Source organism: Thunnus maccoyii, chromosome 11 (genome assembly GCF_910596095.1).
Source record: "Thunnus maccoyii chromosome 11, fThuMac1.1, whole genome shotgun sequence".
Classification (NCBI taxonomy): domain Eukaryota; kingdom Metazoa; phylum Chordata; class Actinopteri; order Scombriformes; family Scombridae; genus Thunnus; species Thunnus maccoyii.
The window spans coordinates 563718-589469 of record NC_056543.1 but is presented as its reverse complement, the minus strand read 5'-3'; the positions used below and the strand labels follow the sequence as shown (position 1 = coordinate 589469).

General features: G+C 39.1%; 2 protein-coding genes across 4 annotated transcripts in view; both read left to right on the top strand.

Moving 5' to 3' along the window:
* zeb2a (zinc finger E-box binding homeobox 2a) overlaps positions 1-8637 on the top strand; it is a 63796-nt gene extending 55159 nt beyond the window's left edge. Inside the window, exons 9-10 of one of the 2 annotated variants that reach the window (XM_042427376.1) lie at positions 218-320; positions 7640-8637. In XM_042427376.1, the coding sequence (XP_042283310.1) occupies positions 218-320; positions 7640-8259 (723 nt within the window). In that variant the 3' untranslated portion in view covers positions 8260-8637. Of the gene's footprint in view, positions 1-217; positions 399-7639 lie in introns of both variants that reach the window. The other variant, XM_042427375.1, reaches the window with a different exon arrangement.
* Positions 8638-14790: 6153 nt separating this feature from the next.
* The window catches only part of gtdc1 (glycosyltransferase-like domain containing 1), a 53305-nt gene continuing 42343 nt past the window's right edge, over positions 14791-25752 (top strand). For both annotated transcript variants that reach the window (XM_042427378.1, XM_042427377.1), the window contains exons 1-2: positions 14791-14861; positions 23428-23618. In XM_042427378.1, coding sequence (XP_042283312.1) covers positions 14850-14861; positions 23428-23618 — 203 coding nt within the window. In that variant the 5' untranslated portion in view covers positions 14791-14849. The remainder of the gene's footprint in view (positions 14862-23427; positions 23619-25752) is intronic.

Below are 25752 nucleotides of genomic sequence, written 5' to 3'. Positions count from 1 at the left end.
CACAACACTTAAATCAAACCTCCCCTTCTCCATATGTTCCCCCTTTTTTAAGTGTCCCCTGGATGAAGGGACTTACCCAGGTCGGGCCTTTAAGCTCTGTCCAGACTTGGGATCATGGAGGCAGTGGGGGGGTTGCAGCAGAAGGTGTCTCTGAGTGTGAAGCCGACAGGTGTGGGATTATCTGCCTGTATTGAAACGATGTGTTTTTGTGTCTCAGGGGGAGCTGCTGGACGGGACGGCAGACTATCTGTCAGGCCTGGACGACCTGACAGACAGCGATTCGCTGCTCTCCAGGAAGAAGATTAAGAAGACTGAAAGTGGTATGTACGCGTGTGACTTGTGCGACAAAACATTCCAGAAGACCAGTTCCCTCCTAAGACACAAATATGAGCACACAGGTATATATAACATTTGGACACTTCTTCTTTACCCCACCCCCGATGCTTTTGTGCCCTCTCCCTTCATATCTTATGTCTTCAAATTTTTCTTTCAGTCTCTCCTTTTTTTTAATTCATTTGGTCACGTAGCTCCCCCACGTGTAGTTTTTTCTTCTTTCTTCTGTTTTATTTCTGTTTTGTTCTCTGTAAACCATGGCCTTTAACATGTTCCTTTCTTTTCAGCAGGGGGTAGGGATCAGTTAATATGGAGAGGATTACATAAACATTCAGCGCCCCAAATATAAGCAACATTTTCTGCGGCATCTCATTCATACTGGGATGTGTTTGTGCAGAGAGAGAGACGGAGGAGGAGGAGGTGTGCATGTTTGCATGTGTTGCTGTTTGTGCATGTGTGTTTATTCAGACTGAACCGAAGATCAAAAGGAAATATTAATTACAACAGAGAGATGATCTATTTCTCATTTTTTAAACTGAAAACAAACAGTTTGTGGTAGAAACATCTCACAGGTGAACCATCTGTCAACATCTAGTTTTCATCTGGAAACATTATGACTCATATTCAGAGAGCGTTTGATCGACAACAACAAGACTTACCGAGCAGGAAATGTTCATATTATATCCCAGCTACAGAAACATGTAGATATGATAACATACAGTAGTAATAACTGGACTCTGTCTCTATACAGTTCATTTCTCTGATAAACCAGGAACTTATTCATATTTATTTTGAACATCAGCAGCTAAACATAGAGACAATAATGACTCGTCCACCAACATTTACAACGTTGTCATTTGCAGTCACTATTGTTTAACATCACAAATACAGATTTTTTTTAATTTAAAATTCTACTAAAGATCTCAAAGTGAGCGAACATATCAGACTGAATTTAGGGAAAATGTTTAAAACAAAGATGTGGTTGTGGAGATGGTGTTCTCTCTGCGGTTCGTCTGGTTTATCGTCAGCGTTACAACATGTTTTGGGTCAAATGTTGTTGCAGATTCAAAGTTTCTTACAAAGACAAAAACCTCTTGACTTTCTTTTCTGGAGGCCTGTTTTTATCTGTCTTTTAACTTCCTGATGCGTGAAATCTGAGCGTAAATCAACCGAAACCCCGCTCGAAAAATAAAATTAGTGTATTTTTCAATGACGTTCAACCACAGAGGGATGATCTTATCTATCAACCTTTAAAAACAGAACAAATCAGACTGAATCAGGGAGAAACGTGTGAAAAAAGATGTAGACGTGTTACATAGAAGTAGCTGGTATGATTATATGCACATGTAATGTAATGAAGAAGAGTCATGGCTGCACAAACACTTGGTGATCAGAATCAGATCTTTGTTAGATGAAAAAATGATTTTTCTGTCTTGAATTTCTGTTTCTGGAAGTCAGTTCTGATCCTCACTGTCCAGAAAATAAAACTTTCTGTTGCAAATCAACCGAAACCAGACATTAAAACTAAAATCAGTGTTTTTTCTCAGTGTAGAACCTCAGAGATGATCTTATCTGAGGACCAACCGTTTAAAAATCTGCTGGATTTGGGAGAAACTTGAAAAAATCATTCAGATTTTATACTGAACAGAACATTATTAGAATTATATGCACATCAAACATAGGTGGAGTAAAACATGCACACAAACACCACCATAAGAATCAGATGTTTGTTAGATTTTATTGATCAGCAGCTGAATCATTTCTGGAGGTCAGTTCTGATAAAACAACAGACCTGAACCCAGCTGTAAAAGTAAAATGACATTTGGTAGAAAACACAAACCGAGGATCTTACCTGAGCTCCTTTAAAAAGCTACGACCCGTCGCCCCGTCGTACGACCCGTCGCGCCGCCGTACGACCCGTCGCGCCGTCGTACGACCCGTCGCACCGTGTCCGCCTCAGTAGATGATCTTTACAGTTAATACCTGCCGTCAAAAAGTGTTTAAAACACCAGAAATTTAGATTTTAAATTCTGCTGGAGATCTCAAAGTTACCAAACGTATCAGGAATATGGAAGTGTGTAAAGCAGGCAGACACATGGGAATCAGATGTTAAGTTTTGTGTCTAAATAAATCTGTGGTTTGGAGTCAGTGTGCAGCCGTTATGAAAACCATTTGTCGGTCAAACATTGTGTAGATTGAAAGTCTGTTTCAGGGACGAGACGCCAACATTTTGGCATATTTCTGTTTATTTTCTTTAACCAGAGGTCCACACAGTCCAGGAAGCTAAACTATCTGATGCGTCGCAACATAAAATCTGAGCATCGAAGCTTCAACTGATCATTAAAACTACAAGAAGAGAAACTGACGATGTTACCTGAGCGGCGTCCTGTGAGGAGCTGTGACCTGTTCTACCTTCGTCTCTTTCACTCAGTTGCATCATCTCGTTGCTCATGCCCCCCCCACCACCTCACCCCCCCCCCCCCCCCGTCACTCGGAGCAGGAATCCGCCGTCTCGGTTATTTTTGCTGTGTGTGTGTGTGTGTGTGTGTGTGTGTGTGTGTGTGTGTGTGTTACAGTAAACTATGCCAGCTATGGTGGATGTTACAGGCGTTCAGGGCTATTTGTGGCTACGATCTGCCTGCATGTGTGTTTGTTAGGAGGTGTGCATGTACGTGCGTGGTTTGTGTGTGTGTGTGTGTGTGTGTGTGTGTGTGTGTGTGTGTGTGTGTGTGTGTTGGCACTCTCGGGGTGAAGGCGTGTTTTTTGTGCATGTGTGCGTGGGATGTGTGTTTGGACGGCATTCAGCCTGTCGGTTGGCAGCAGAATGAAGCATCCTGTTCAGAGTCAGATGGGAGAAATTTCCGCTCGTACGGAGTCGTAGTAAATCCAGGAGTGTGTGTGTGTGTGTGTGAGTGAGTGTGTGTGAGTGTGTGTGTGTGTGTGTGTGTGTGTGTGTGTGAGTGTGTGTGAGTGTGTGTTTTACGGCTCTGACTGTCGTGTGAAGGATTCCTGCTCCTCCTCAGGTTTAATCTGGCGCTGTGATGTCATCGCAGCCGCCGCAGGTTCACGTTGCCTCGCGGCGTTTCAGGCATCTCGTCACCACGGCAGCAGACGGACACAGACAGCGAGCAGATTAATGACTTCTGAACGTTTAAAACGAAGCAGCTTCTCTCTCGTCATCAGCAAACCAATCATGTGTCCTCCAGCAACAGAACAGCCAATCAGACGACGCTTTACAGTTATGAATTCAGACTTGGACTCACACGTCGTCGTTGTTGAAGAGAATCTGTGTTGTTCTCGTCCTCAAATATCACCGAAAACCAACAAAACATCCTTCATTTATATTTTAATTCATATTCTAATATGAATAACTCATAATTTATATAATCAACAACTCATAATGTATATAATCAACAACTCATAATGTATATAATCAATAACTCATAATTTATATAATCAATAACTCATAATGTATATAATCAACAACTCATAATGTATATAATCAATAACTCATAATGTATATAATCAATAACTCATAATGTATATAATCAATAATTGTGAAATATTTTGTGTTTGCTGCTGTAAACAGTAACGTTAGTTATGAAATGTTTGTATGAACTAAAGCAACGAGCTGCGTATTGATCTGCAGGTAACGATTATTCTCTCAATTAATCAATAATTTGTGAGTTTTGGTTCATTTAAAACATTCAAATGTCCAAAACAAACAAAGATGATCAATTTTCTTATCACAGAGGAGAAAAAAACTATAAACTATAAATAAAAACTATAAATAAAAACTATAAATATAAACTATAAATATAAACTATAAATATTAGGGGTGCACCATATTATCAGCATGTCATCGGCCATTTCTGCCGATTATGAGATTTGTCGTCTTCTCCTTCGCCGTCTGACTGTTTCCCTCCGCGGACTGTTTCTCCTGACGGTCCCGGTGTTTCCTCCGCTGGCTGCTCTTCACTCAGCCGCCCGTCAGACCCGCTGCTTCTTCCCGCTTTAACCTGAATAACAAACCGGGTCTCGGTGCTCCGGTTGGATCCACATGCAGAACCGGGGCTAACGTTAGCTGGGAGGCTAGCTGGCTGTGCTTCCCTCCGGTCATGCTGCAGCTAACGCTCCGTTAGCCTCCCAGCTAACGTTAGCCCCGGTTCTGCATGTGGATCCAACCGGAGCTCCAGTTTGTTCTTCAGGTTAAAGCGGGAAGACGCAGCAGGTCTGACGGGCGGCTGAGTGAAGTGCAGCCAGCGGAGGAAACACCGGGACCGTCAGGAGCTGCTACGTTCGGCTGCACAGATAGGAAACACCTCGGCTGACAGGATGTACCACTCTGTTTGGGAAGAAAAAATCTTTTTGGTTTATAACGGCGGTTGTCAACCAGCGTATCAGGTGCATTAGCGCCACCTTCTGGTCCGGAGTGTGGACCAGAGATTAAATCCTGCACATTAATCCTGTCTGTCTAATAAACTCAATGAAAACTCTACTGCTGCACTCACTTGGCAGGTTCATTAAAGTTTTAATGCTCCTGAATCCAGTCTTCCTCAGTTCTTCCTTCATATATCGTCTTTATTGATCATACTCAGTATAATCAATGATGCATGTATAACATGTATAATAGTCTCCTCAGCCAGCTGGTAAAATATGTGCAAATATCGGCATCGGTATCGAGTATCGGCCACACTGAGTTGGAAATATCAGATATCGTGCATCGCTAATAAATAATCACATTTGAGAACCAAAAAGTCTGAAACAATAATTTGATCAAAATTGTTGCTGATTAATTTTCTGTCAATCAATTAATCAACTAGTCGCAGCTCGATATTGATTTAATTATATCAGGAATTACCGATGTGTGAATGTGATCAATAATCAATAATTATGTTGTATCATCAAACTGTCACATCTTTGGTCTCTATGATGGTGAACTGGTATTAAACTGGTAAACTGGTGAACTGGTATTAAACTAGTGAACTGGCATTAAACTGGTGAACTGGTGAACTGGTATTAAACTAGTGAACTGGCATTAAACTAGTGAACTGGTATTAAACTGGTGAACTGGTGAACTGGTATTAAACTAGTGAACTGGCATTAAACTGGTGAACTGGTGAACTGGCATTAAACTGGTGAACTGGTATTAAACTGGTGAACTGGTATTAAACTGGTAAACTGGTGAACTGGTATTAAACTAGTGAACTGGTGAACTGGTATTAAACTAGTGAACTGGCATTAAACTGGTAAACTGGTGAACTGGTATTAAACTGGTGAACTGGCATTAAACTGGTGAACTGGTATTAAACTAGTGAACTGGCATTAAACTGGTAAACTGGTGAACTGGTATTAAACTGGTGAACTGGTATTGAACTGGTGAACTGGTGAACTGGTATTAAACTGGTGAACTGGTATTGAACTGGTGAACTGGTGAACTGGCATTAAACTGGTAAACTGGTGAACTGGTATTAAACTGGTGAACTGGTATTGAACTGGTGAACTGGTGAACTGGTATTAAACTGGTAAACTGGTGAACTGGTATTAAACTAGTGAACTGGCATTAAACTAGTGAACTGGTATTAAACTGGTGAACTGGTGAACTGGTATTAAACTAGTGAACTGGCATTAAACTGGTGAACTGGTGAACTGGTATTAAACTAGTGAACTGGCATTAAACTGGTAAACTGGTGAACTGGTATTAAACTGGTGAACTGGTATTAAACTGGTGAACTGGTGAACTGGCATTAAACTGGTGAACTGGTATTAAACTGGTGAACTGGTATTAAACTGGTAAACTGGTGAACTGGTATTAAACTAGTGAACTGGTGAACTGGTATTAAACTAGTGAACTGGCATTAAACTGGTAAACTGGTGAACTGGTATTAAACTGGTGAACTGGTATTGAACTGGTGAACTGGTGAACTGGTATCAAACTGGTGAACTGGTGAACTGGCATTAAGCTGGTGAACTGGTGAACTGGTATTAAACTGGTGAACTGGTGAACTGGTATTAAACTGGTGAACTGGTGAACTGGTATTAAACTGGTGAACTGGCATTAAACTGGTGAACTGGTGAACTGGTATTAAACTGGTGAACTGGCATTAAACTAGTAAACTGGTGAACTGGTATTAAACTGATGAACTGGCATTAAACTAGTAAACTGGTGAACTGGTATTAAACTAGTAAACTGGTGAACTGGCATTAAACTGGTAAACTGGTGAACTGGCATTAAACTGGTAAACTGGTGAACTGGTATTAAACTGGTAAACTGGTGAACTGGCATTAAACTAGTAAACTGGTGAACTGGCATTAAACTGGTAAACTGGTGAACTGGTATTAAACTGGTGAACTGTTATTAAACTGGTGAACTGGCATTGAACTGGTGAACTGGTGAACTGGCATTAAACTGGTGAACTGGCATTAAACTAGTAAACTGGTGAACTGGTATTAAACTGGTGAACTGGTATTAAACTGGTAAATTGGTGAACTGGCATTAAACTGGTGAACTGGTATTGAACTGGTGAACTGGTATTAAACTGGTGAACTGGTGAACTGGCATTAAACTGGTGAACTGGTGAACTGGTATTAAACTGGTGAACTAGTGAACTGGTATTAAACTGGTGAACTGGCATTAAACTGGTGAACTGGTATTGAACTGGTGAACTGGTGAACTGGTATTAAACTGGTGAACTGGTGAACTGGCATTAAACTGGTGAACTGGTGAACTGGTATTAAACTGGTGAACTGGCATTAAACTGGTAAACTGGTGAACTGGTATTAATTGAAGATGGTGAACCTGCAGAAACATGTTGAGATCACGTTTTTAAAATGTTCAATAATTATATATATATATATGTTATACCTGTCAGCATGTGTACGTATCACCAACACACCATGTTTCAGTTATAGGAGGTTAAAGGTTAAAGGTCGTATAACTGCTGTTATATAATAAGTGAAGTGAACATGAATGAATATTTCAGAGATATGAAGAGATTTGACTTTTTGTTTCTTTATAAACTGGCAGATGAACCTTATGAACTGAATGAAAACATGTTGAGCTTGTTCTTGTTGTAAATGACAAACAGATCCTGTAACTATAAGTTAAACTAACAGATATGAACGTCTTTACGGATCTTTTTCATTTCCCAACAGACAGAAAGTCTCAGATGTAAATGAGACTTTGTTCCTGTGAGTTTCTTCTGGTTGTGGAGCATGTTGTGTTCTGATGTAACCGACACTCTGCTGTGTTTGTTCCCGGCGGCGGCGGCGTCCTCACTCTTCCTGTCCTGTTGTGTCTCTGCAGGGAAGCGTCCTCACCAGTGTCAGATCTGTAAGAAGGCCTTCAAACACAAGCACCATCTCATCGAGCACTCGCGGCTGCACTCCGGAGAGAAACCGTACCAGTGCGACAAGTGTGGCAAGCGCTTCTCTCACTCGGGCTCGTACTCGCAGCACATGAACCACCGCTACTCGTACTGCAAGAGGGAGGCCGAGGAGCGCGAGGCGGCCGAGAGGGAGGCGCGGGACAAAGGCGGCGGTGGCGGTGGCGTGGTGGTGGGCAGCCTGGAGCCCACTGAGCTGCTGATGAGGAGGGCCTACCTGCAGGGCCTGGGGCCGCTCGGATACTCGGACCCCGAGGACCAGCAGGAGGACGGTGGCGGCGGCGGCGGCGGCACGATCCTGAGAGACGGCACTGAGGGAAGAGCGGGCGAGAGGGAAGTGGACAAAACGTACGAGGAGGTGACAGACAGACAGGAGGCAAGTTTCAGGGAAGGAGAGGAAGAGGAGGAGGAGGAGGAGGGAGACAGCAGGACCCAGATGGACTCGACGAGGGACAACGACGAGGGCAAAGACACGACGCAGCTGATGGACGAGAGTTTACGAGAAGGGAAGACAGACGGCAAGTCGGACCAGGAGGACTGATCCAGAAACAACAAGTCACAAGAAAAAAGCTTTCAGAACATTCAGAAAATCCTCTTCAGGGACTGTACACTAATTATTAGAGGTGGGGGGGCTGTTATCTACCCCAGATTTATATTGTTTGTTTGTTTTATGCAGAGAAACAGTCCTTCATTTGTCCTCACATTCAGCTGATCACTGATCAGATGTAATGAGCCTCATTAACAACTAAAACGTTAACGTCACGTGATGCTAACGTTCCCAGTCCAAGCAAAAGTTTTACATTTTTGGAAACACGCTCGATGTTCAGATAGACTCACGTCTGTATGAAGCTACAGTCAGCAGCTGCCAGCGGTGGAAGAAGTACTCAGATCCTTAATGCAGTAAAAGTACCAATACAACAATGTACAAATACTCCATTACAAGTAAAAGTCCTGCATGAAAATCCTCCTACAGTTGAAGTACATAAGTATTATGAGCTTGATGTAGTTAAAGTATTGCAGTAAAAGTAGTGGTTTGGTCCCTCTGACTGATATATTATTATATATGACATCATTAGATTATGTTTATTATGTTTATTATGTATTAAATGTACTTAGTTACTTTCCACCACTGGCAGCTAGTTAGCTTAGCAAAGCTAGCCTCTGTCCAAAAGTACCAGAAACGTCTCTGATTAATACGTTTTATCGTGTTTGTTTAATTCGTACAAACCAACGTCTAAAAACGACAAGTCAAACATTTTTGGAGGTTTATGTTTCGGACTGTTTGTTGCTCTGAGCAGTTGCTAGGCAACCATCCAAGTCACCACTAAATTACTGGTTACAGACAAGAAATGATTTTGCTGCTGTTGGACAGAACCAGGCTAGCTGTTTCCCACTGTTTCCAGTCTTTATGCTAGGCTAAGCTAACCAGCTGCTAGCTGTAGCATGAGAGAGGAATCAAGAAAATATTGTGGTTTTATTTGGATAATCAAACATCTGGCTTTAAAAACCTTTTTCACGTTACCGCTGGCACATTTACAGAGATGTTAATGTGCATCGTGGCTGTAAAGATAAAACAGACGAACAAAAAATAATACTTTATTTTAAAGTATATATGTAAAAGTATATTTCCCAAAATGTGGAATTCAGCATTTTCTTCAGTGTAATTAAAGGGGGGGTCCACAGAAAACATTAATAACACTTAATAACACGAGTCACTTCGCCTCAGGAATAATTTGCGTACAGTCCCTGACTGATGCAACGCGATGACGCCAACGTCCACGTCATGAAGCTGGTGGGATTGTTTAAAAATCCACATTATGCAAAAAATGAAACAAAAACAAAAGAAGAAGAAGTAATAATGATGATTTAATGTACAGTATTATAAAGGCCTAAAAGCTGTGTGGTGCTACGATGTTCTTAACTTCCTGTGTCTCGTTGTGTTCGAACCCCCACGTCAGGAAACTGCACTCGACTCCCCGAATCACTACAAAACGAAAGAATAAACATTTTTAAAAAAAGAGGGAAAAAGCCTCGAACACTCGGTCACTTCCTGTCAGTGTTATTGTTGTGTTTTTCGAACACTCAGTCACTTCCTGTCAGTGTTATTGTTGTGTTTTTCGAACACTCGGTCACTTCCTGTCAGTATTATCGTTGTGTTTTTGTCTCCTTTTACTGTGAGGTTTTTGATTTCTTCCTGTTTATTTTTTGCAAACTAACCACACGATTTTGGGCCTCCTGATTTTTTTTATTTTTTTTCTTTATGTGAAGGAACATTTAAACCTGTGTGATGTTGGAAATAAAATGTTAATGTGAGTCTTAAACGTGCGAGGCGGAGCAGAATATCTGAAATGATGAAGATAAAAAAGGACGGAGCCTTTTTGTGTGTTGATTTTTTCTCCAGAGAAAGCCTTATATGCAAACCTTTCACCTGTGCCATCCCTGTACAGTGTACATCACCTGTGTTTCTGCTCGGCTTCACTATTAAAATGAATATTTCATCTTGTTTTCATTCGTCAGTATTAGCATAGATAGACGGCAGTTTGTTAGTTTACATATGTTTGTGCAATTTTCTGTATTTTTTTGTTCCATGACAGTATTTTTGTCAGTATTACATTTTTTTGTTGAATTTTCCAACGCAAATTTCTTTTTTTGTTTGTTTTTATTTGAGAATTTACCATTTTATTTATGTGACTCATTTTATATTTCCTAATTTTATTTATTTCATACTGTAGTGTACAGTATTAGAGTTCCTCACAAATAGATATATTTTAGTAAAAATGATTCTGTCATTGAAATATTGGAGCAAAAATATGAATAGAGAGCGTCTATGGTATTTGGAACATTTCAATTCTTTGTTTTGTTTTTGTTTCATTTTATTGTTTTTTTTTGTCGTTTTGAAACTACTGGAAATTCTAAATTCGGGGAACTTTTGATACAATGATGATTATTGTGAAACACTGTATTTTTGAGAGTAAAAAAAATCCACTTTATTCATCCCACTGAAGAGGTGAAGGAGGACTGATGATGATGATGATGAAGGAATTCCTGAAATGTCTGAAGTATTATTATTGAATTTTTAATTTCTCTTGGAAATGACCATGCTCGAATACATGTAGCCAAATTAAATTTTAATAAAGCTGTGTTACTCTTCTTGTAACGCCAGTTTGATTCACTTTTTATTTCCATTAAACACACAAACTCACTTTTATCACATTTAAAATAAAGAAATGAACATTAAATAAGAACATAAAGGATAAAACTGACAATAATTAAAAAACAAGAAGCAAATACAGTAACTGACATGACTAAATTATTGCATTACATTTTTATTAAAATATAAATCAAGTTTTATTTATAGAAGTGATCTCAGGTCACTTTGACTGAGCAGAAAGATATTTATCTTATAAATCTCAAACAAACGTTTTAGTCTCAGTTCCTTGTTTTAATGAGATTTGTTGATATAAAGTTTCTTGTAAAAACAGATTAATTTATTATGTTTGTTATTTTCATGTTATTATGATGTCATAATAACATGAAAATAACAAACATCTGCATGTTATAACGAGGTATTTTTCATGTTATTCTGACAGATTTTCTCGTTAGAACTACAAATTATTCAGTTTGTAGAAGAAGAAACTTTTATTGTTTTATCAAATTATAACTTGATAAAACACAAACTAAAGCTCGTTATAATCTAAACTGACGTGTCACAGTTCGTTAGTGATTGTTAATAACTTGTGTATCTTTTCAATCATTTTGTACCAGAAACAATAAATCTGTGACAGTTTTTAGCTAAAAGCTTGTTAAGCTTCACATGTTATAACGTGAATAGTTTGTGTTAATGATACATCCATTTTGGTATCTAGTAATAAATATATATCTGATAATGTGAGACAAGATGAGAAGCTGCTGTTTTAATGTTCTTATTATATAAAGACACAGCAGATCCTTTAAGTCGTTCAGATCAATAAGCTACTTTGCTTCTAATCAACAGTCAATAATCTAAAAACATTTTTTCTGTCACGTGAAGATCCAGCAGAATATTTATGAACCATCTTCATCTCATCACATCCTGCCAGTTTACATTTACAGCTACAGTCAGAAATAATATGTATTTATAGAATAATGACTCATGAACACACAGTGATGATGATGATGATGATGATGATGATGATGATGGTGAACCCTCACTCTGATACTGTGACAATAAACCAACCTTTCATTCATGTGGATTTACTGATATGTCTGCTGCAGACCTCCTGAGAGCTCCTCAAACAGCTGCAACCCATCTTCATGTTCCCGCCCTGCATCCCATGAACGCTGCACCGTCACCAAACTGCCCCCTACAGTACGCACTCAGGAGGTGTTGGGACCGTTTCCTCAGCAGGTCTGTTAGGGCCCAGAGGTTGGAGAGAGCTGGAAGATCTCCTCCGACTCCTGACTGAGAGAGAGAGACGTCTCTGGCTGGCCTCCAGCTGCCAACACTCAGCCTGTAGACGTCTATATACGAAGATGGCTTCCTGACTTCATGGACGTAGCGAGCACTGAACACCGGGCTGCTTAGTTAGTTAAACATCTGCCAAACATGGACAAGAACAAAACTTCTCACATTACAAACAAAGAACTTTGTCTTCTTCTGCACCAAACTCTACAAATAAAAGGTTTCCTCGGTGAAACAGCTCAGACGCTCTGTTCTTCATCTATGTTTGTAGCAAACATCAGCAGGAAGAGTCTGCGCTGAGCATCATCAATATTACACTGCAATCTGGTTGGAAAATAAAAAGAATCAGTTTCACCTCATTAATCAGGACGGCTGGTAGTGAGCTGCTGGTTTATGTCTGTCAGTCTCATCCTGGTGAACACGATCACACTCAGTTACTGTCTGTCAGCGTCATAGAACTGTTGAAATACCAATAACATAGATGATAGAACTAAAAATACTCATGGTAAATCAAAATTAGGATATTTACTCAAAATTACAACATATTAAGTTGAAAGTCGTTGATGTATATGTAGGATTAATATAGTGATGTGTAATATTCATTACAGCTGTAGTAACACAGATGACAGCTGCTAAATTAGCTTTGATCTATATCTGATAGAATAAATGTATTGTGCATTGTCCCTGATAAATAAATAATATATATATATATACAGTATATACTGTATATAAAACACATATTATGAGTTTTTTATGTATTAACTGTGGCTGTACTGTGGGAACTGGAGAAATATTGTTTGTTTATTGTTTCATAAGAAGAGAGGTCAGTGTAAGAACAGTGTCAGAGGACACTGACATGTGATAAACGCTGTTAGCACGCTAGCCATGCTAGCCTCTGCAGTTTATGTTTACAGCCAATCAGCTGCTGCCATGTCTTCAGTCTGAAGCTAGCTGCTCCAACTGAGTCCCATTCAAAGAGATTCAACGTCTCTGCAGAAACACACTGAGTAATTCATCGTTTTCAACCAGTCATTCTGGTCTCAGTCTATAAACTCAGGTCCTCTAATAAGTGTGCTGGTGGTCATTTTGGAAATTATTGCTCCATTAAGAATATTTGAAGACTTATAGTAGTTTTGATGTCTGCTGTGTGGATGTTGATTGACTCACGCTGAGTCTGACTGTTGTCACAATATTTCACTGAGTTTAATGGGACTTGATAAAGATGTCTGCCCTGTTAGCACAGTTTGTGCACTGGAGGCTTCAAGTTTCCTCATCACACTTGTATAATTTGCATACTGCAGCACGACTGACTCCAATGCTCCTAGTTGTGACATCAAAATCCTGCAGGTACGTCCAGGTGTTAAACTGAGATTTAAGGTGAGCTCAGAGAAACTTTGAAAACAAACACTGCTTTTCTTCTGGAGATGCTTTGAAATGTCTTCCTTGGCTTCAGTTGCAGTGAAACTTTGACCTTCTCACACTCAGACTTTACACAAACATTATTTCAGGCTCTTTGAAGTATTAAAACACTGACTGGAGACTTAAACTGACCGTGAACTGCAGAACTGGATTAATGAATGCTAATAAAAACAGGTGAAGAGTTTATCCTGCACACAGTATTCATGTTCATACACTGAAAATATCACTGTGCTGTGTTTACAATCAGATCACTGAACACTTCACAGTTCCTCTGAAGGAAGAAACTTCCTGTTTCTTATTTTGTATGAACAAACAACAGTAATACTGAGACTATTGCTAATACAGCTAATACTGAGACTACTGCTAATACTGAGACTACTGCTAACACGGCTCATACTGAGACTACTGCTAATACTGCTAGCACTGAGACGACTGCTAATACTGCTAATACTTAGACTACTGCTAATACTGAGACTACTGCTAATACGGCTAATACTGAGACTACTGCTAATACTGCTAGCACTGAGACGACTGCTAATACTGCTAACACTGAGACTACTACTAATACTGAGATTACTGCTAATAGGGATAATACTACTACTGCTGATACTGAGACTACCGCTAATACGGCTAATACTACTACCGCTAATCCTGAGACTACTGCTAATACTGCTAACACTGAGACTACTGCTAATACTGCTAACACTGAGACTACTGCTAATATGGCTAATACTGAGACTACTGCTAATATGGCTAATACTGAGACTACTGCTAATACTGCTAACACTGAGACTACTGCTAATACGGCTAATACTGAGACTGATGAAATGTTTCATCATAGGATAAAGCTGATCAGTCACAACTATTTTGTATTGATTAGCAGTGACCCTTCCTCTAAGGGGACAAGTGGACCCAAACCATGCCAGCAAAATGACCCCCACAGCATAACAGAGCCCCCAGACCCCCTCACTGTAGGGGTCAAACATTCAGACCTGGACTGGTTTTTCCTTTAATTTGTCACCCATCTGTAGATTATACTACCAGTACCACTACAGCTGAACAAACAAAACAAAGCTAAATAAAAAGTGTTTATTCTTCATTTGTACTAAATGAGGTCGTTGTGATATAACTACACTCGTATAAGTTTTATTATTATTTTTATAAACTATATTTTATATTGTTTGGAGGCCAGAACTGCGCGCGAGGCCCGGCCCTACAGCCGACGGGATGACGCACGGCTCGTACGTCAACTGCCGCTTGGCGCCGGGCAGATGCAGTCCGAGGTGAGTGAGCCGCTATAGGGGAATGAGCCAACCCTGTGAGGGCACTCGGGCCGCTGTTCGTCCTCCTGCGGTCATAGATAACCGTGTTCCTGCCGGGAACAGCCGAGGAGGTGCTCCGGTCTTCCGGAACGCTGTTACCGGCGGGGAACCGGGAGGAGGGGGGCTGTTTTCACCGGGAGGAGCGCTGGTTAGCCGTTAGCCACCGGCAACTGAGCTATTTGAGGCTAACTTAGCTAACAGAGCTAACTTAGCTAACTGAGGCTAATAGAGCTAACTGTGGCTAACAGAGCTAACTGTGGCTAACTGAGTTAACTGTGGCTGACAGAGCTAACTGAGGCTAACAGAGCTAACTGTGGCTAACTGAGCTAACTGTGGCTAACTGAGTTAACTGTGGCTGACAGAGCTAACTGAGGCTAACAGCGCTAACTGTGGCTAACTGAGCTAACTGTGGCTAACTGAGTTAACTGTGGCTGACAGAGCTAACTGAGGCTAACAGCGCTAACTGTGGCTAACAGAGCTAACTGTGGCTAACAGAGCTAACTGTGGCTAACAGAGCTAACTGTGGCTAACTGAGTTAACTGCTGAGCTGCAGAGTTTGGTCTCTTCGGAGGAACATGAGGCGATTAAACAGAAGCTTTCTACTTAAACACAGTATTGAGTTAACTTACGTCTGTGCTTAATTATTTCACTTTTACACAACTTCCTACCAATTTCTGCCTCTCTACTACATTTCAGAGAGGAATATTGTACTTTTTACTGCACCACACTCATCACAATTATCTCTCCATTAATTTTATTGCTGGAATTGTTTTAACGTATTTCCTTCTGCCAGAGTTAGTCTTATGTTGCCTTAAATGTGATTAGATGTTATATTTTGATGATTGTTGACACAGTGTCTAAACAAGCCTAACTATTGCTCCAAGATGACTTCAGAGTAAATCTGTAAAATAACTTCAGCTATCAGATGAATGAAATGATGTAAAACTGCAATATTTCCATATGAAGTGTAGAGTAGAAGGACAACATGAAATGTGGATGCTCTGGGTATTGAAGTAAAGTACCTGAGGAAATGTGTGTATATGAATAGATAGCTTTGGATATGTAAATAGAGGACTGTATTTATCCCATAAAGCTGTGACAGACGAGGCAGATAAACAATCTATCATGAAAAGACACAAAAACCAATAAGCACAATAAAATAGAAGTGATGGTTCCCAGTGACGCTGTAATTACACTGTTCTCTCAGTGGTGACAAAGACTCAAGTCCTTCACCTGAGAGGAGAACTGCAACTATTTTGATTATTGATTAATGTTTGGATTATTGTCATGATTGATCATTTGGTCATTAAAACATAAATATACCAATAACAACATCCTAGAATCTAATGTAACGTCTTCAGATGTCTTATTTAGTCAAACTAACAGTCAGAGATGTTTGAAAGAACAGTTGCTGATTAATTCACCAACAATTACAATTAAAAACAATTTTACATGTAAAAGCTCTGAATTTAAATATTTGTTCATACAACAAGAGTGAGAACATGAATCTCTATTGATCACTAATGAATCATTTATCAATCACAGACACTAGTGTCTCAGGTTCTTCAGCTCTTCTCTGCTTTATATCATCATAAATGGAATATTTTTGGGGTTGTTGGACATCAGAAGACGTCAGCTGGAAACACAGACGGACATTTTTAAATGTTTAGAGACAAAAAGTCTCGGTAATCGAGAAAATAACGGAGAAAAGTCTCAGTTACACGTTGAAATGCTGCTTCTGTGTTTATACATCAGTAATGATGATAATACAGTAAATATAATAATGTGTTCTTTTACTTCAGATCTCCAACATAATATTTCATTGCAGAGCTGCAAAGATGATTAATACATGAATAATGAATAGATGTAATATCTGCAGTAACATGTGAAGTCTGGAGCAGAAACATCGTGGAGCTCAGTACGGTGATATTAAACCTGCAGCATGACATTCAGAACAGGATCGCAGAATATGACTCATGTTTTAAATTGAAACTACATAAAACAATATGAAGCACATTTCTCTGGTTTTTGAGTCTCGACTTGTTTCAGCATCTCAGAGAGAAAACTCGCAGCAGTTCTGACTTCTCATCACAGTCATTTAGACTTCAGAGTTTTCATATCTGAACGCGTTTATCATTTGATCTGTAACTCATCAGTGACGTCGGCACCTCAAAAACCTGAAATATTAAACGTACGCTGATGTGAGGGCAAGAAAACATTGATCCAGCAAACGATTGATTGATTATGAAAGCAGCTGCTGATCAGCGGACTGATGGTTGCAGCAGGAAGTGGATCATCGCTCCGTAGCAACACAACAGGTTTTATGGTGGATTAAACACGTCTGGCTGATACTTGATCAGTTTCATATGATCAATATCAACAGGCTCTGATCTGAGCATCTCTGCCAATATCTTTAGATCAATGAATTATCCAGATATTGATCTGATAGACTGTAAGACGTCACGTTGGAAACCAAACAATCCATTGATTAAAAGAAGTGAAGAAGACACATTGTGACGTCACAATGGGCCCTGTTTCCATGGCGACGCAGAGCACGTTTTTTTTTCCTGGAGTGCGGCGGTTTGGTTTGTTAGTGACTTGTCGTGCGCCGCAGTGGGCGGAGCCATGCAGTCCTGGTGACATGAACGAGTGTGTCTCACCGTCCCGTCTCGGCAGCTCACAGATATGTGTTTGTACATTAAAACACAACATTTAACTTTTTAAAAATACTAAAGCCTCGTCTGCAGCTGCAGCCAAAATACCAAAGTGCATATTAATATCAACAAATGTCAAACTATTAGTCAATTCATTGATTAGCCAATCAACAGCAGCCGTTTGGATCATTGAGTAACTGTTTGAAGTAATTTATCAGCAAAAATGATTCCAAACTAAACTGAATCTTTTTAGGATTTTAATAGTAATCAATCAGTTGTATTAGAGGAACGGATGGATCGGTAATAATAATAATAATAATAGTAGCAGGTGTGAACATGTGTGACATCAGTGATGATGAGTTAATCACAGTCTAACTGATGTTAATCAGTGAATCAGAGAAACACAGGATGTTTATAACTGATGTTTCATCTGGTGTCATCTTTATTTACTGCAGTCTGTCGTCATCTTTGTTTACTTTATTTACTCCTTTTAAAACGATATTTTCTCTCTTTATGTCCTGAGAATAAAACCAACTGTGATGTTGCAGTGATACAAAGGTAAATAAATACACTAGAGCTGCAACTAACAATTATTTTCATTATCAATTCATCTGTTAATTATTTTCCTGATTAATTGATCAGTTGTTTGGTCCAGAAAATGGTGAAAAGTGGATCAATGTTTCACAAAGATGGTGAAGATCTTCAGTTTACTGTTACAGAGAAAATATTATAACAAATGATATGTTTTTAATATTTAATGTTTTTTTCATTTTAAATAGGATATGAAATCAGTTATCACAAAATAATTATAAATAAAATGTATTTTTACAATTTGTGAAATTAATTAGATATTCATGTTAATTCAACTGTCATAACTATACAGAAAATATAAAATATATAAAATCCTCACTGTCTTCTTTACGCTTTAAACAGAAGAAAAGAGTCACAATATGGAAATGACAAGTACTCCAGAGTACTCCAGAGTACTCCAGAGTACTCCGGAGTACTCTGGAGTACTCTGGAGTACTTCAGAGTACTCCGGAGTACTCTGGAGTACTTCAGTCAGTCTTGATGATGAGTTCAGTTCTGTCAGAATCACAGCAGATCAACATGAAGACAAACTTCTACGTGACACCACATAACAGGAAACCATTAGTGAAACTTGGCTGCTTGATGATCAGTTTTATAACAAACAGTATGGCGGCTCTCTACTGCACAGCTGCCAGCTCTACCGTTCATTATAAACCTCTGTGTGCTTTAAAACATCCACTGTTGTCTTTGTTTCCAGTCATTAAAGCAACAGTCAGTCAGTCAGATGAACATTAACGCTGTAATCATTCCTCCTGGTCAGTCTGACCATTAGAAGATCCTTCATAATGGAAGTGATGGAGGACTAAACTGTGTTTAAAAGTTGATCTGAAGCTAATAACACTCTTCTTGTTACTATATGTTTAATATCCACTGATGTTAATAACTACAGACTGATCTCTAAATGATGAGTTTATTAGTTAGAAAACAATAACTGCTGCTATTAAAGTGTGAATGACATTATTGAAGCGCTGGACTGTAAGAAATATTGAGCAGCTCTTTTTATTGATTTGATTGATTGATTGATTGATTGATTGATTGATTGACTGGGACAGTGTGCAGTTTGAAACATTGAAGATGCACTGCACCAGAGTTAGCTTGAAGCTAATTTGCATCTGTAGTCCCCAACAAAAAACATACAGCAGCACAACAACAACAAACAGTACAAAGCAAACAAACCACACACAGAACGCACCATAGAGAATACAGGAGACCATGTGACCTTGACGGATACACATGCTGTATCTGAGGGTGTGCCCCAGGGCTCCATACTGGGACCACTGCTGTTCTCCACACATGTAAATAATGTTTGTGATCATTCATGGAGTGCTGCGTTCAGTTATCTGCTGTTCATGTCTCTCAGTAGTTCAGACACTCAGTCTGTCTCTGATGTTCAGACCTGTTTGACTCAGCGTCAGTTTGTGTTAAATGCAGACACGTTCATGCTACTTTCATATGGCACAGTTACCATCATCTCATCTTTCTAAGATCTCAACTGCTCAAAGGCTTGAAACTGAAATGGTCACAACATACAGATATTTAGATACTATTATTGATCAGAACTTGTCATTCTGATTGCTCTCCAGGCAGGGAAACACCTGATTTTGGCAGCTTGTTTACTTTTTTAGACCACAGTGATCTGCTCACTTTATGTTGGGCTTTATGTTTAATACATGCTGTATCTGGTACTGGTTCCTTATCTGTGTACATACATGTGTAAAAACCTGCTCTCAGACGTTCTGCAGACGTTGGTCCCCATAGTTACAACAGCATTAGTGAAAAAAGCTTTTAAATGCGCTGCTGCCTCTTCCTGGAACAACGCAGAGAAGCACCTGAAACTGTCAGCTGGTTGCTGTCGGGGAATTGAGAGGATGGAGGAAACAGTTTCTTGCACCTGTTTATGCATCATAACTGATATTATGTTCACCAGTAAATTAAATTAAATACATATGTGTGTATATATATATGTGTGTGTATATATATATATATATATTCCAGTGCAGCTGAAACACAAAGAGGGAATGTGATGCTGAGAAGACTGTAAATGTGTCAGATATCCACTCAGACTAACTTATTGATGATATGAACGGTTCTTGATGTGCAGATGAAAGAGTGATTGATTGAAGCTGATGTAAAGGGTGGTGATGTCACCGTGCAAGGCGCCCACAGCTTCACAACAAACACAGTGAAACATGAAGAAGCAGAAAAAACATTTCCAATATTCTGAGAGGCAGATTTTCCAGCTCGCTGTGCGCGCTGACTCAGCCTCCTCAGCCCGGTATTGAGATGAGTGGCAGCGGCTGCGTTCAGCTGTTATTAATCCCTCGCTGCACAGGGGGATTCCCTGCTGAGGGGGAAATCGATGACATTAACCCTTTGTTTCATGTGTGTCGGCAGCCTTCCATGTTTGAAGCAGTGGGCGAGGAAAGGTGTCTAGGTGAGATGAATCTGCGAGGCTGGAATCCCCCGCCGTGGTTCACAGGGACTCTTTGACTTTAAGGTGGAATGATCGATTTCCTGTCAGCGCTCACAGTCGCTGTTCAGTCCACTTTACACTCGTTTCACTCAGATTTTTCCATTTTTACTCTTCTTTCCTCTTTTCTCGACATCTTCTCTGCCGCCTGTCTTTCTCTCCTCAATCCAAAGCTTTTATTGCTGCGTCGGCCAACTTTCATCATAACGTTCGACTGTCGTCCTGTTTATTTCTGGATTTATTCAGTCATTCATCCTTCTATCGACTTGTTTTTATATTAGTTGATTTTATTCGTTCAGTTAAATTCTTGTCTTCATCTCGACTGATTTTCATCATCACATTTCATCCTTTTTTGTCTCATTTGTAGATTTTTATCTCCAGATAAAGATGTTTGATGTTCTTCTGTCAAACTTCATTTTTCTGTTTTTCTAATTTATTTTGTTCACTTTTATTTTTTATTCCGTTTTTTATTAAATTTGATCATTCTGACTTTTATCTTCATCAAATTATTTGATATTTTTAAATAGTTTTATTTCTGTTTTTTCACTTTTATTTTTCTTTTGTTAAATTTAATTGTTGCAGTTTTTATTTTATTAATGTTCATATCTGCTGACTTTTATTCTCTGATTGTTTTTGTTTCTCTGCGTTTGTCGTATTTTTTTAATTTGTTGACTTTTTTTTTTTAAGCTTCATGACTTTTATTTTTCCATTTTTTTGTTGTATTTTGTATTTAGTAGCTGTTTATTTCCTGGCTTCGGGGGGGTGCGTGATATTTGTTATTATGGTTTATTATTCTTGTGAACATGTGAACTGATAAATATATTGATCTGAAATGATTACACATGAATGAATGAATAATAATGAATATTGATGCAGTGGTGTCCGTGCTCGGGGTCAGGACCTCCAGACTCTTCTTCATGTCTGAGGCCTGAAACCTCAAACCAGACGACTTTTCTTCATTTTAAAGGCCAAAAAGGTCGAAAGCCAGCGAGTTAATCGAAGAATCTCCGTTCGTCCCCCCCCCCCCCCCGGACGCTTTTCACATTTTCATATTTCACATTATTTTGACGGCATTCAGGAAATAGATTGGACCGTTTTAGCACAATAGGCGACATTATGTGTCTGTTTCCAATCAGATTTTTATTTTTGAAACATTTGCATTTAACCTCTGCTGAACCAGCAGCGCTGTATCTGCCTCCCTGCCACTGAGAAGAGAAAGAAAGAAGAAGCAGATTGCACAGCTCATTTCCTTTCTCCAGATATGAGTAGCATTACTGATATTGACTGATTGAGCAGTCTGTGGGCGAGCGCTGAGTGCTGCACAGACATTAGGTCCCATTGTGGGCAGCTAAATGGAAGAGGAAGATGGAGGGTGGACTGGAAATCACTGGGAGGGAATTCAGTGGAAGGACAGAAAGCTCGGGGACTCGTCGTCGTGTCTTAATGCTGTAAGCCGTCCACTTCCTGCTCCTCGCTGTGTAAACGCCTCACATCATAATGGACACGCTGCGTCTCCAGCAGGCCGCATTGTGCTGCAAATAGACGACATTACTGCTGCGCTAAGTTACTTTCTGCTCCTTTTCTCCATCTGCACGCTGAGAGACGCGACGTTCGGAAGCTCAGCGGCTTTTTATTGGCTGATTCAGGATTTTTAGACTCCATGTATGTAAATCATGAATATAAAATAAAACACTGAGTAAATGTGATTCCTGACTCTGAAAGACATTTAGAGATTTGTGTCGTGGAAATAATTACAGACATATGAATATGGTTTATTTAATGAGTTCTGTGCCACTTTCAGTTTTGGTGAAAAGCAGGTGCTGAGATGCATTTAAGTATTTAAATAAATCATCACACAGACTTATTCTTCATATCTAATAGTTCATCATCATTAGTTAAATCTGTTAAATGTTAAATTCAGATGTAACATCCAGTGTAGAGCTGCAAGATTATTTTCATTATCAATGTGCTGATTATTTTCTGGAGTAGCTGATGAATCATTCGGTGCGTCGGTGTCTCTGAAGCCTCGCTGACGTCTTCACTTTGCTCCAAAATATTCACTTTACTCTCTGATTTCCTATCAGTTAATCGATGTGATAGATTGCAAACCAACAGTCACCTGGGGATCAATACATCTGATCTAAAAACACTTCATAAACTGATCATTGATGCATTTTAGTGTTGATCTATTTGCTGCAAAGTAATTATTGTTGGCAGCATGAAACTGTAGTAAAATGAAGTTTATTTGAATCCATAAATGATGTTTTCACTCTGACGTTTGTTCAAATGTCAACAACAGGAAGTGAACGGACATCTGTCAGACACACGAGCTGCTTTCTGTTCATCACAGTATCAATTATTACTGGAACAATAATGATTATTGATTCATCTGTAAGCCCTCTGCAATCCAAAGATTTTCAACAAAATTAATAAATAAATATCCATGTTTGAGAAACTTGAAGCTGTACAGTTTTTGGTATATTTCTTTAAAAAATACTATAATGTCCAATCAATAATTAATTGTCCCAGTCCTGTTTCCAATCACATCTGTATGACAAGAAGAGCTTTTCAATCACATCAGACTATTTAAGTTTAATAACAGTAATCAGTTTATAGACATGGCCCACTGAACCATTTAATTTCTTCAAATTTACATTAATGGATCTTATGTAGCAAATAATCAATCAGCAATCATTAAAACATTAATTATATCAGTTTCTTTATGTTGCACAGATCAAAATAAACTCGACATAAAGGAATAAACATACAAAGAGAAGCTAATCAATAATGAGTGATGTCCTCTCTCTGTCAGAGCGGTTCGTCTCCCAGCGTTCTGCTGGTGGAGGCGTTTTACGGCGGATCTCACAAACAGCTGATCGACCTGCTGAAGACCCACCTGAGCGGCTGCTGCACCTTCACGCTGCCCGCCAAGAAATGGCACTGGAGGGCGAGGACGGCGGCGCTGCACTTCAGCCAGACCATCCCCACCTGCCCCTCATACAGGTGAGACTCACACAGGGAACAATCAAGTAATGCTAATATAGTGCATGCTATAATATATATACACACACACATATATATATATATATATATATATATATATGTGTGTGTGTGTATATATATATATATATATATATATATATATACACACACACATATATATATATATATATGTGTGTGTGTGTATATACACACACATATATATATATATATATATATATATTTTTTTTTTTTTTTTTTTTTTTTTTTTTTTTTTGTATCAAATTGTTGCAGAAAAAGGTACCAGAGCAAAAAACTCTCTTTTGAAAATAAAAAGGGAGTCAGAGGTCCAAGCAGCAAAGTGTTCTTTAATGCCGGCAAAAAAGGGGAGCAATCAGCACTTTTACAACGAACCAAATCGCTCCAAAGGTTTTTCTTTGGGGCATTGTTTTTATTCCCTTGGGTCGGCTTAGGTCACACCTTATCATCCACCCTCCCTAATTTTTGACCAATTATTATGTTACTTTTATCTCCGTCACTCGTTGTTGGTCAAAACTCTTCAAAACAGGTTTTGAGCTGTTTGAGGATATGTACTGGCATATTCAATTCTACCTGATTATATCCAATTTTTATATAAGTATTGGGAATCATTTTACACCGTTATTGCCAAGTTGTCTTCTGGCCTTTTATTTTTTATAAGTTATTCTAGTCATTTTACAACCTTATTTCTTGATCTCCTCCAGAGAGTATTTTTTTAAAAGGTGAAGACTTTAGCAGACCCAAGCAAAGTGACATGTAATACAAACACACTCAAATTTCTCCAGTGTATGATTATGATTCTTCTACCGTGCCTCTATATGTACATTGTGATTAACTATGGTTCATGAGATTATAACTACACCAATACAAATTGTATCACACTAGCCCTTATTGCTTATAAACTTGTAAAATCAATCTGCATAGCTTAATATTGTCTTTAAGCACACCAATGACTTTTAATGAAAATACACCACTATATATATATATATATATATATATATATGTGTGTGTGTGTGTGTGTGTACATATATATGTATATATGTGTATATATGTATACATACACATATATTTGTGTGTGCATATATATGTGTGTGTGTGTGTGTGTGTGTATGTATATATATATAGACTCAGCAGCTACACATTTCTCTGATTAGTGTCGTCAGGTTAGACTAACACATTGTTGCTAACTTTGGAGCTAACCTCTTTCACTTTTCCAGCAGTTGGGAAACAACAGACAAGACTTTTCTTGGTCTTGCAGCATTTAGTAACTGACACACTGTAGTCTGTACTGCACATTTACTGACACACTGTAGTCTGTACTGCACATTTACTGACACGCTGTAGTCTGTACTGCACATTTACTGACACGCTGTAGTCTGTACTGCACATTTACTGACACGCTGTAGTCTGTACTGCACATTTACTGACACGCTGTAGTCTGTACTGCACATTTACTGACACACTGCAGTCTGTACTGCACATTAACTGACACACTGCAGTCTGTACTGCACATTTACTGACACACTGCAGTCTGTACTGCACATTAACTGACACACTGACAACTTCCTGCTAACCTTTTCCTCTGCTGTCTCAGTCAACCCACTACGCCACACATAACACGGAGGTTACTCTAGTTTCAGAACAGCTGTACAGAGGCTCGCTGTTGATTTCAGAATTAATGGATATTTTGCGTTGTTTTCGGCATCAAAATTTTTTTTTGGGCCTGGCGGAGATTCTGGTTCTCCTGTTCATTTATAGAGGAAACACTGCTCAACAAATACAGATACAGATACAAATACTGGGCTCTCTGCACATACCTAATATATACAGCACATAGCTACAAACATCCAGCTGTAGGAACAAGAAGAGAAACAGTGATTGAAGCTCAGACAGACGACTGTTAACCTGTTTATCATCATCAGGTGGTTTGGCTCATTTCTGAGTGAACCAGACGTGATCTGAGTCTAAAGTCATTAACAGATGTTCCTCATGGATGTGTGAGTCCTGTTCTGTTGACATTATACACCAATGACTGGACGAGCAGCATCCTGCACTTTCACTGTCAGGTTTCTGGTGATTTTCTTTAGTTTGGAGGTGAAACAGCTTGTACAGTGGTGAG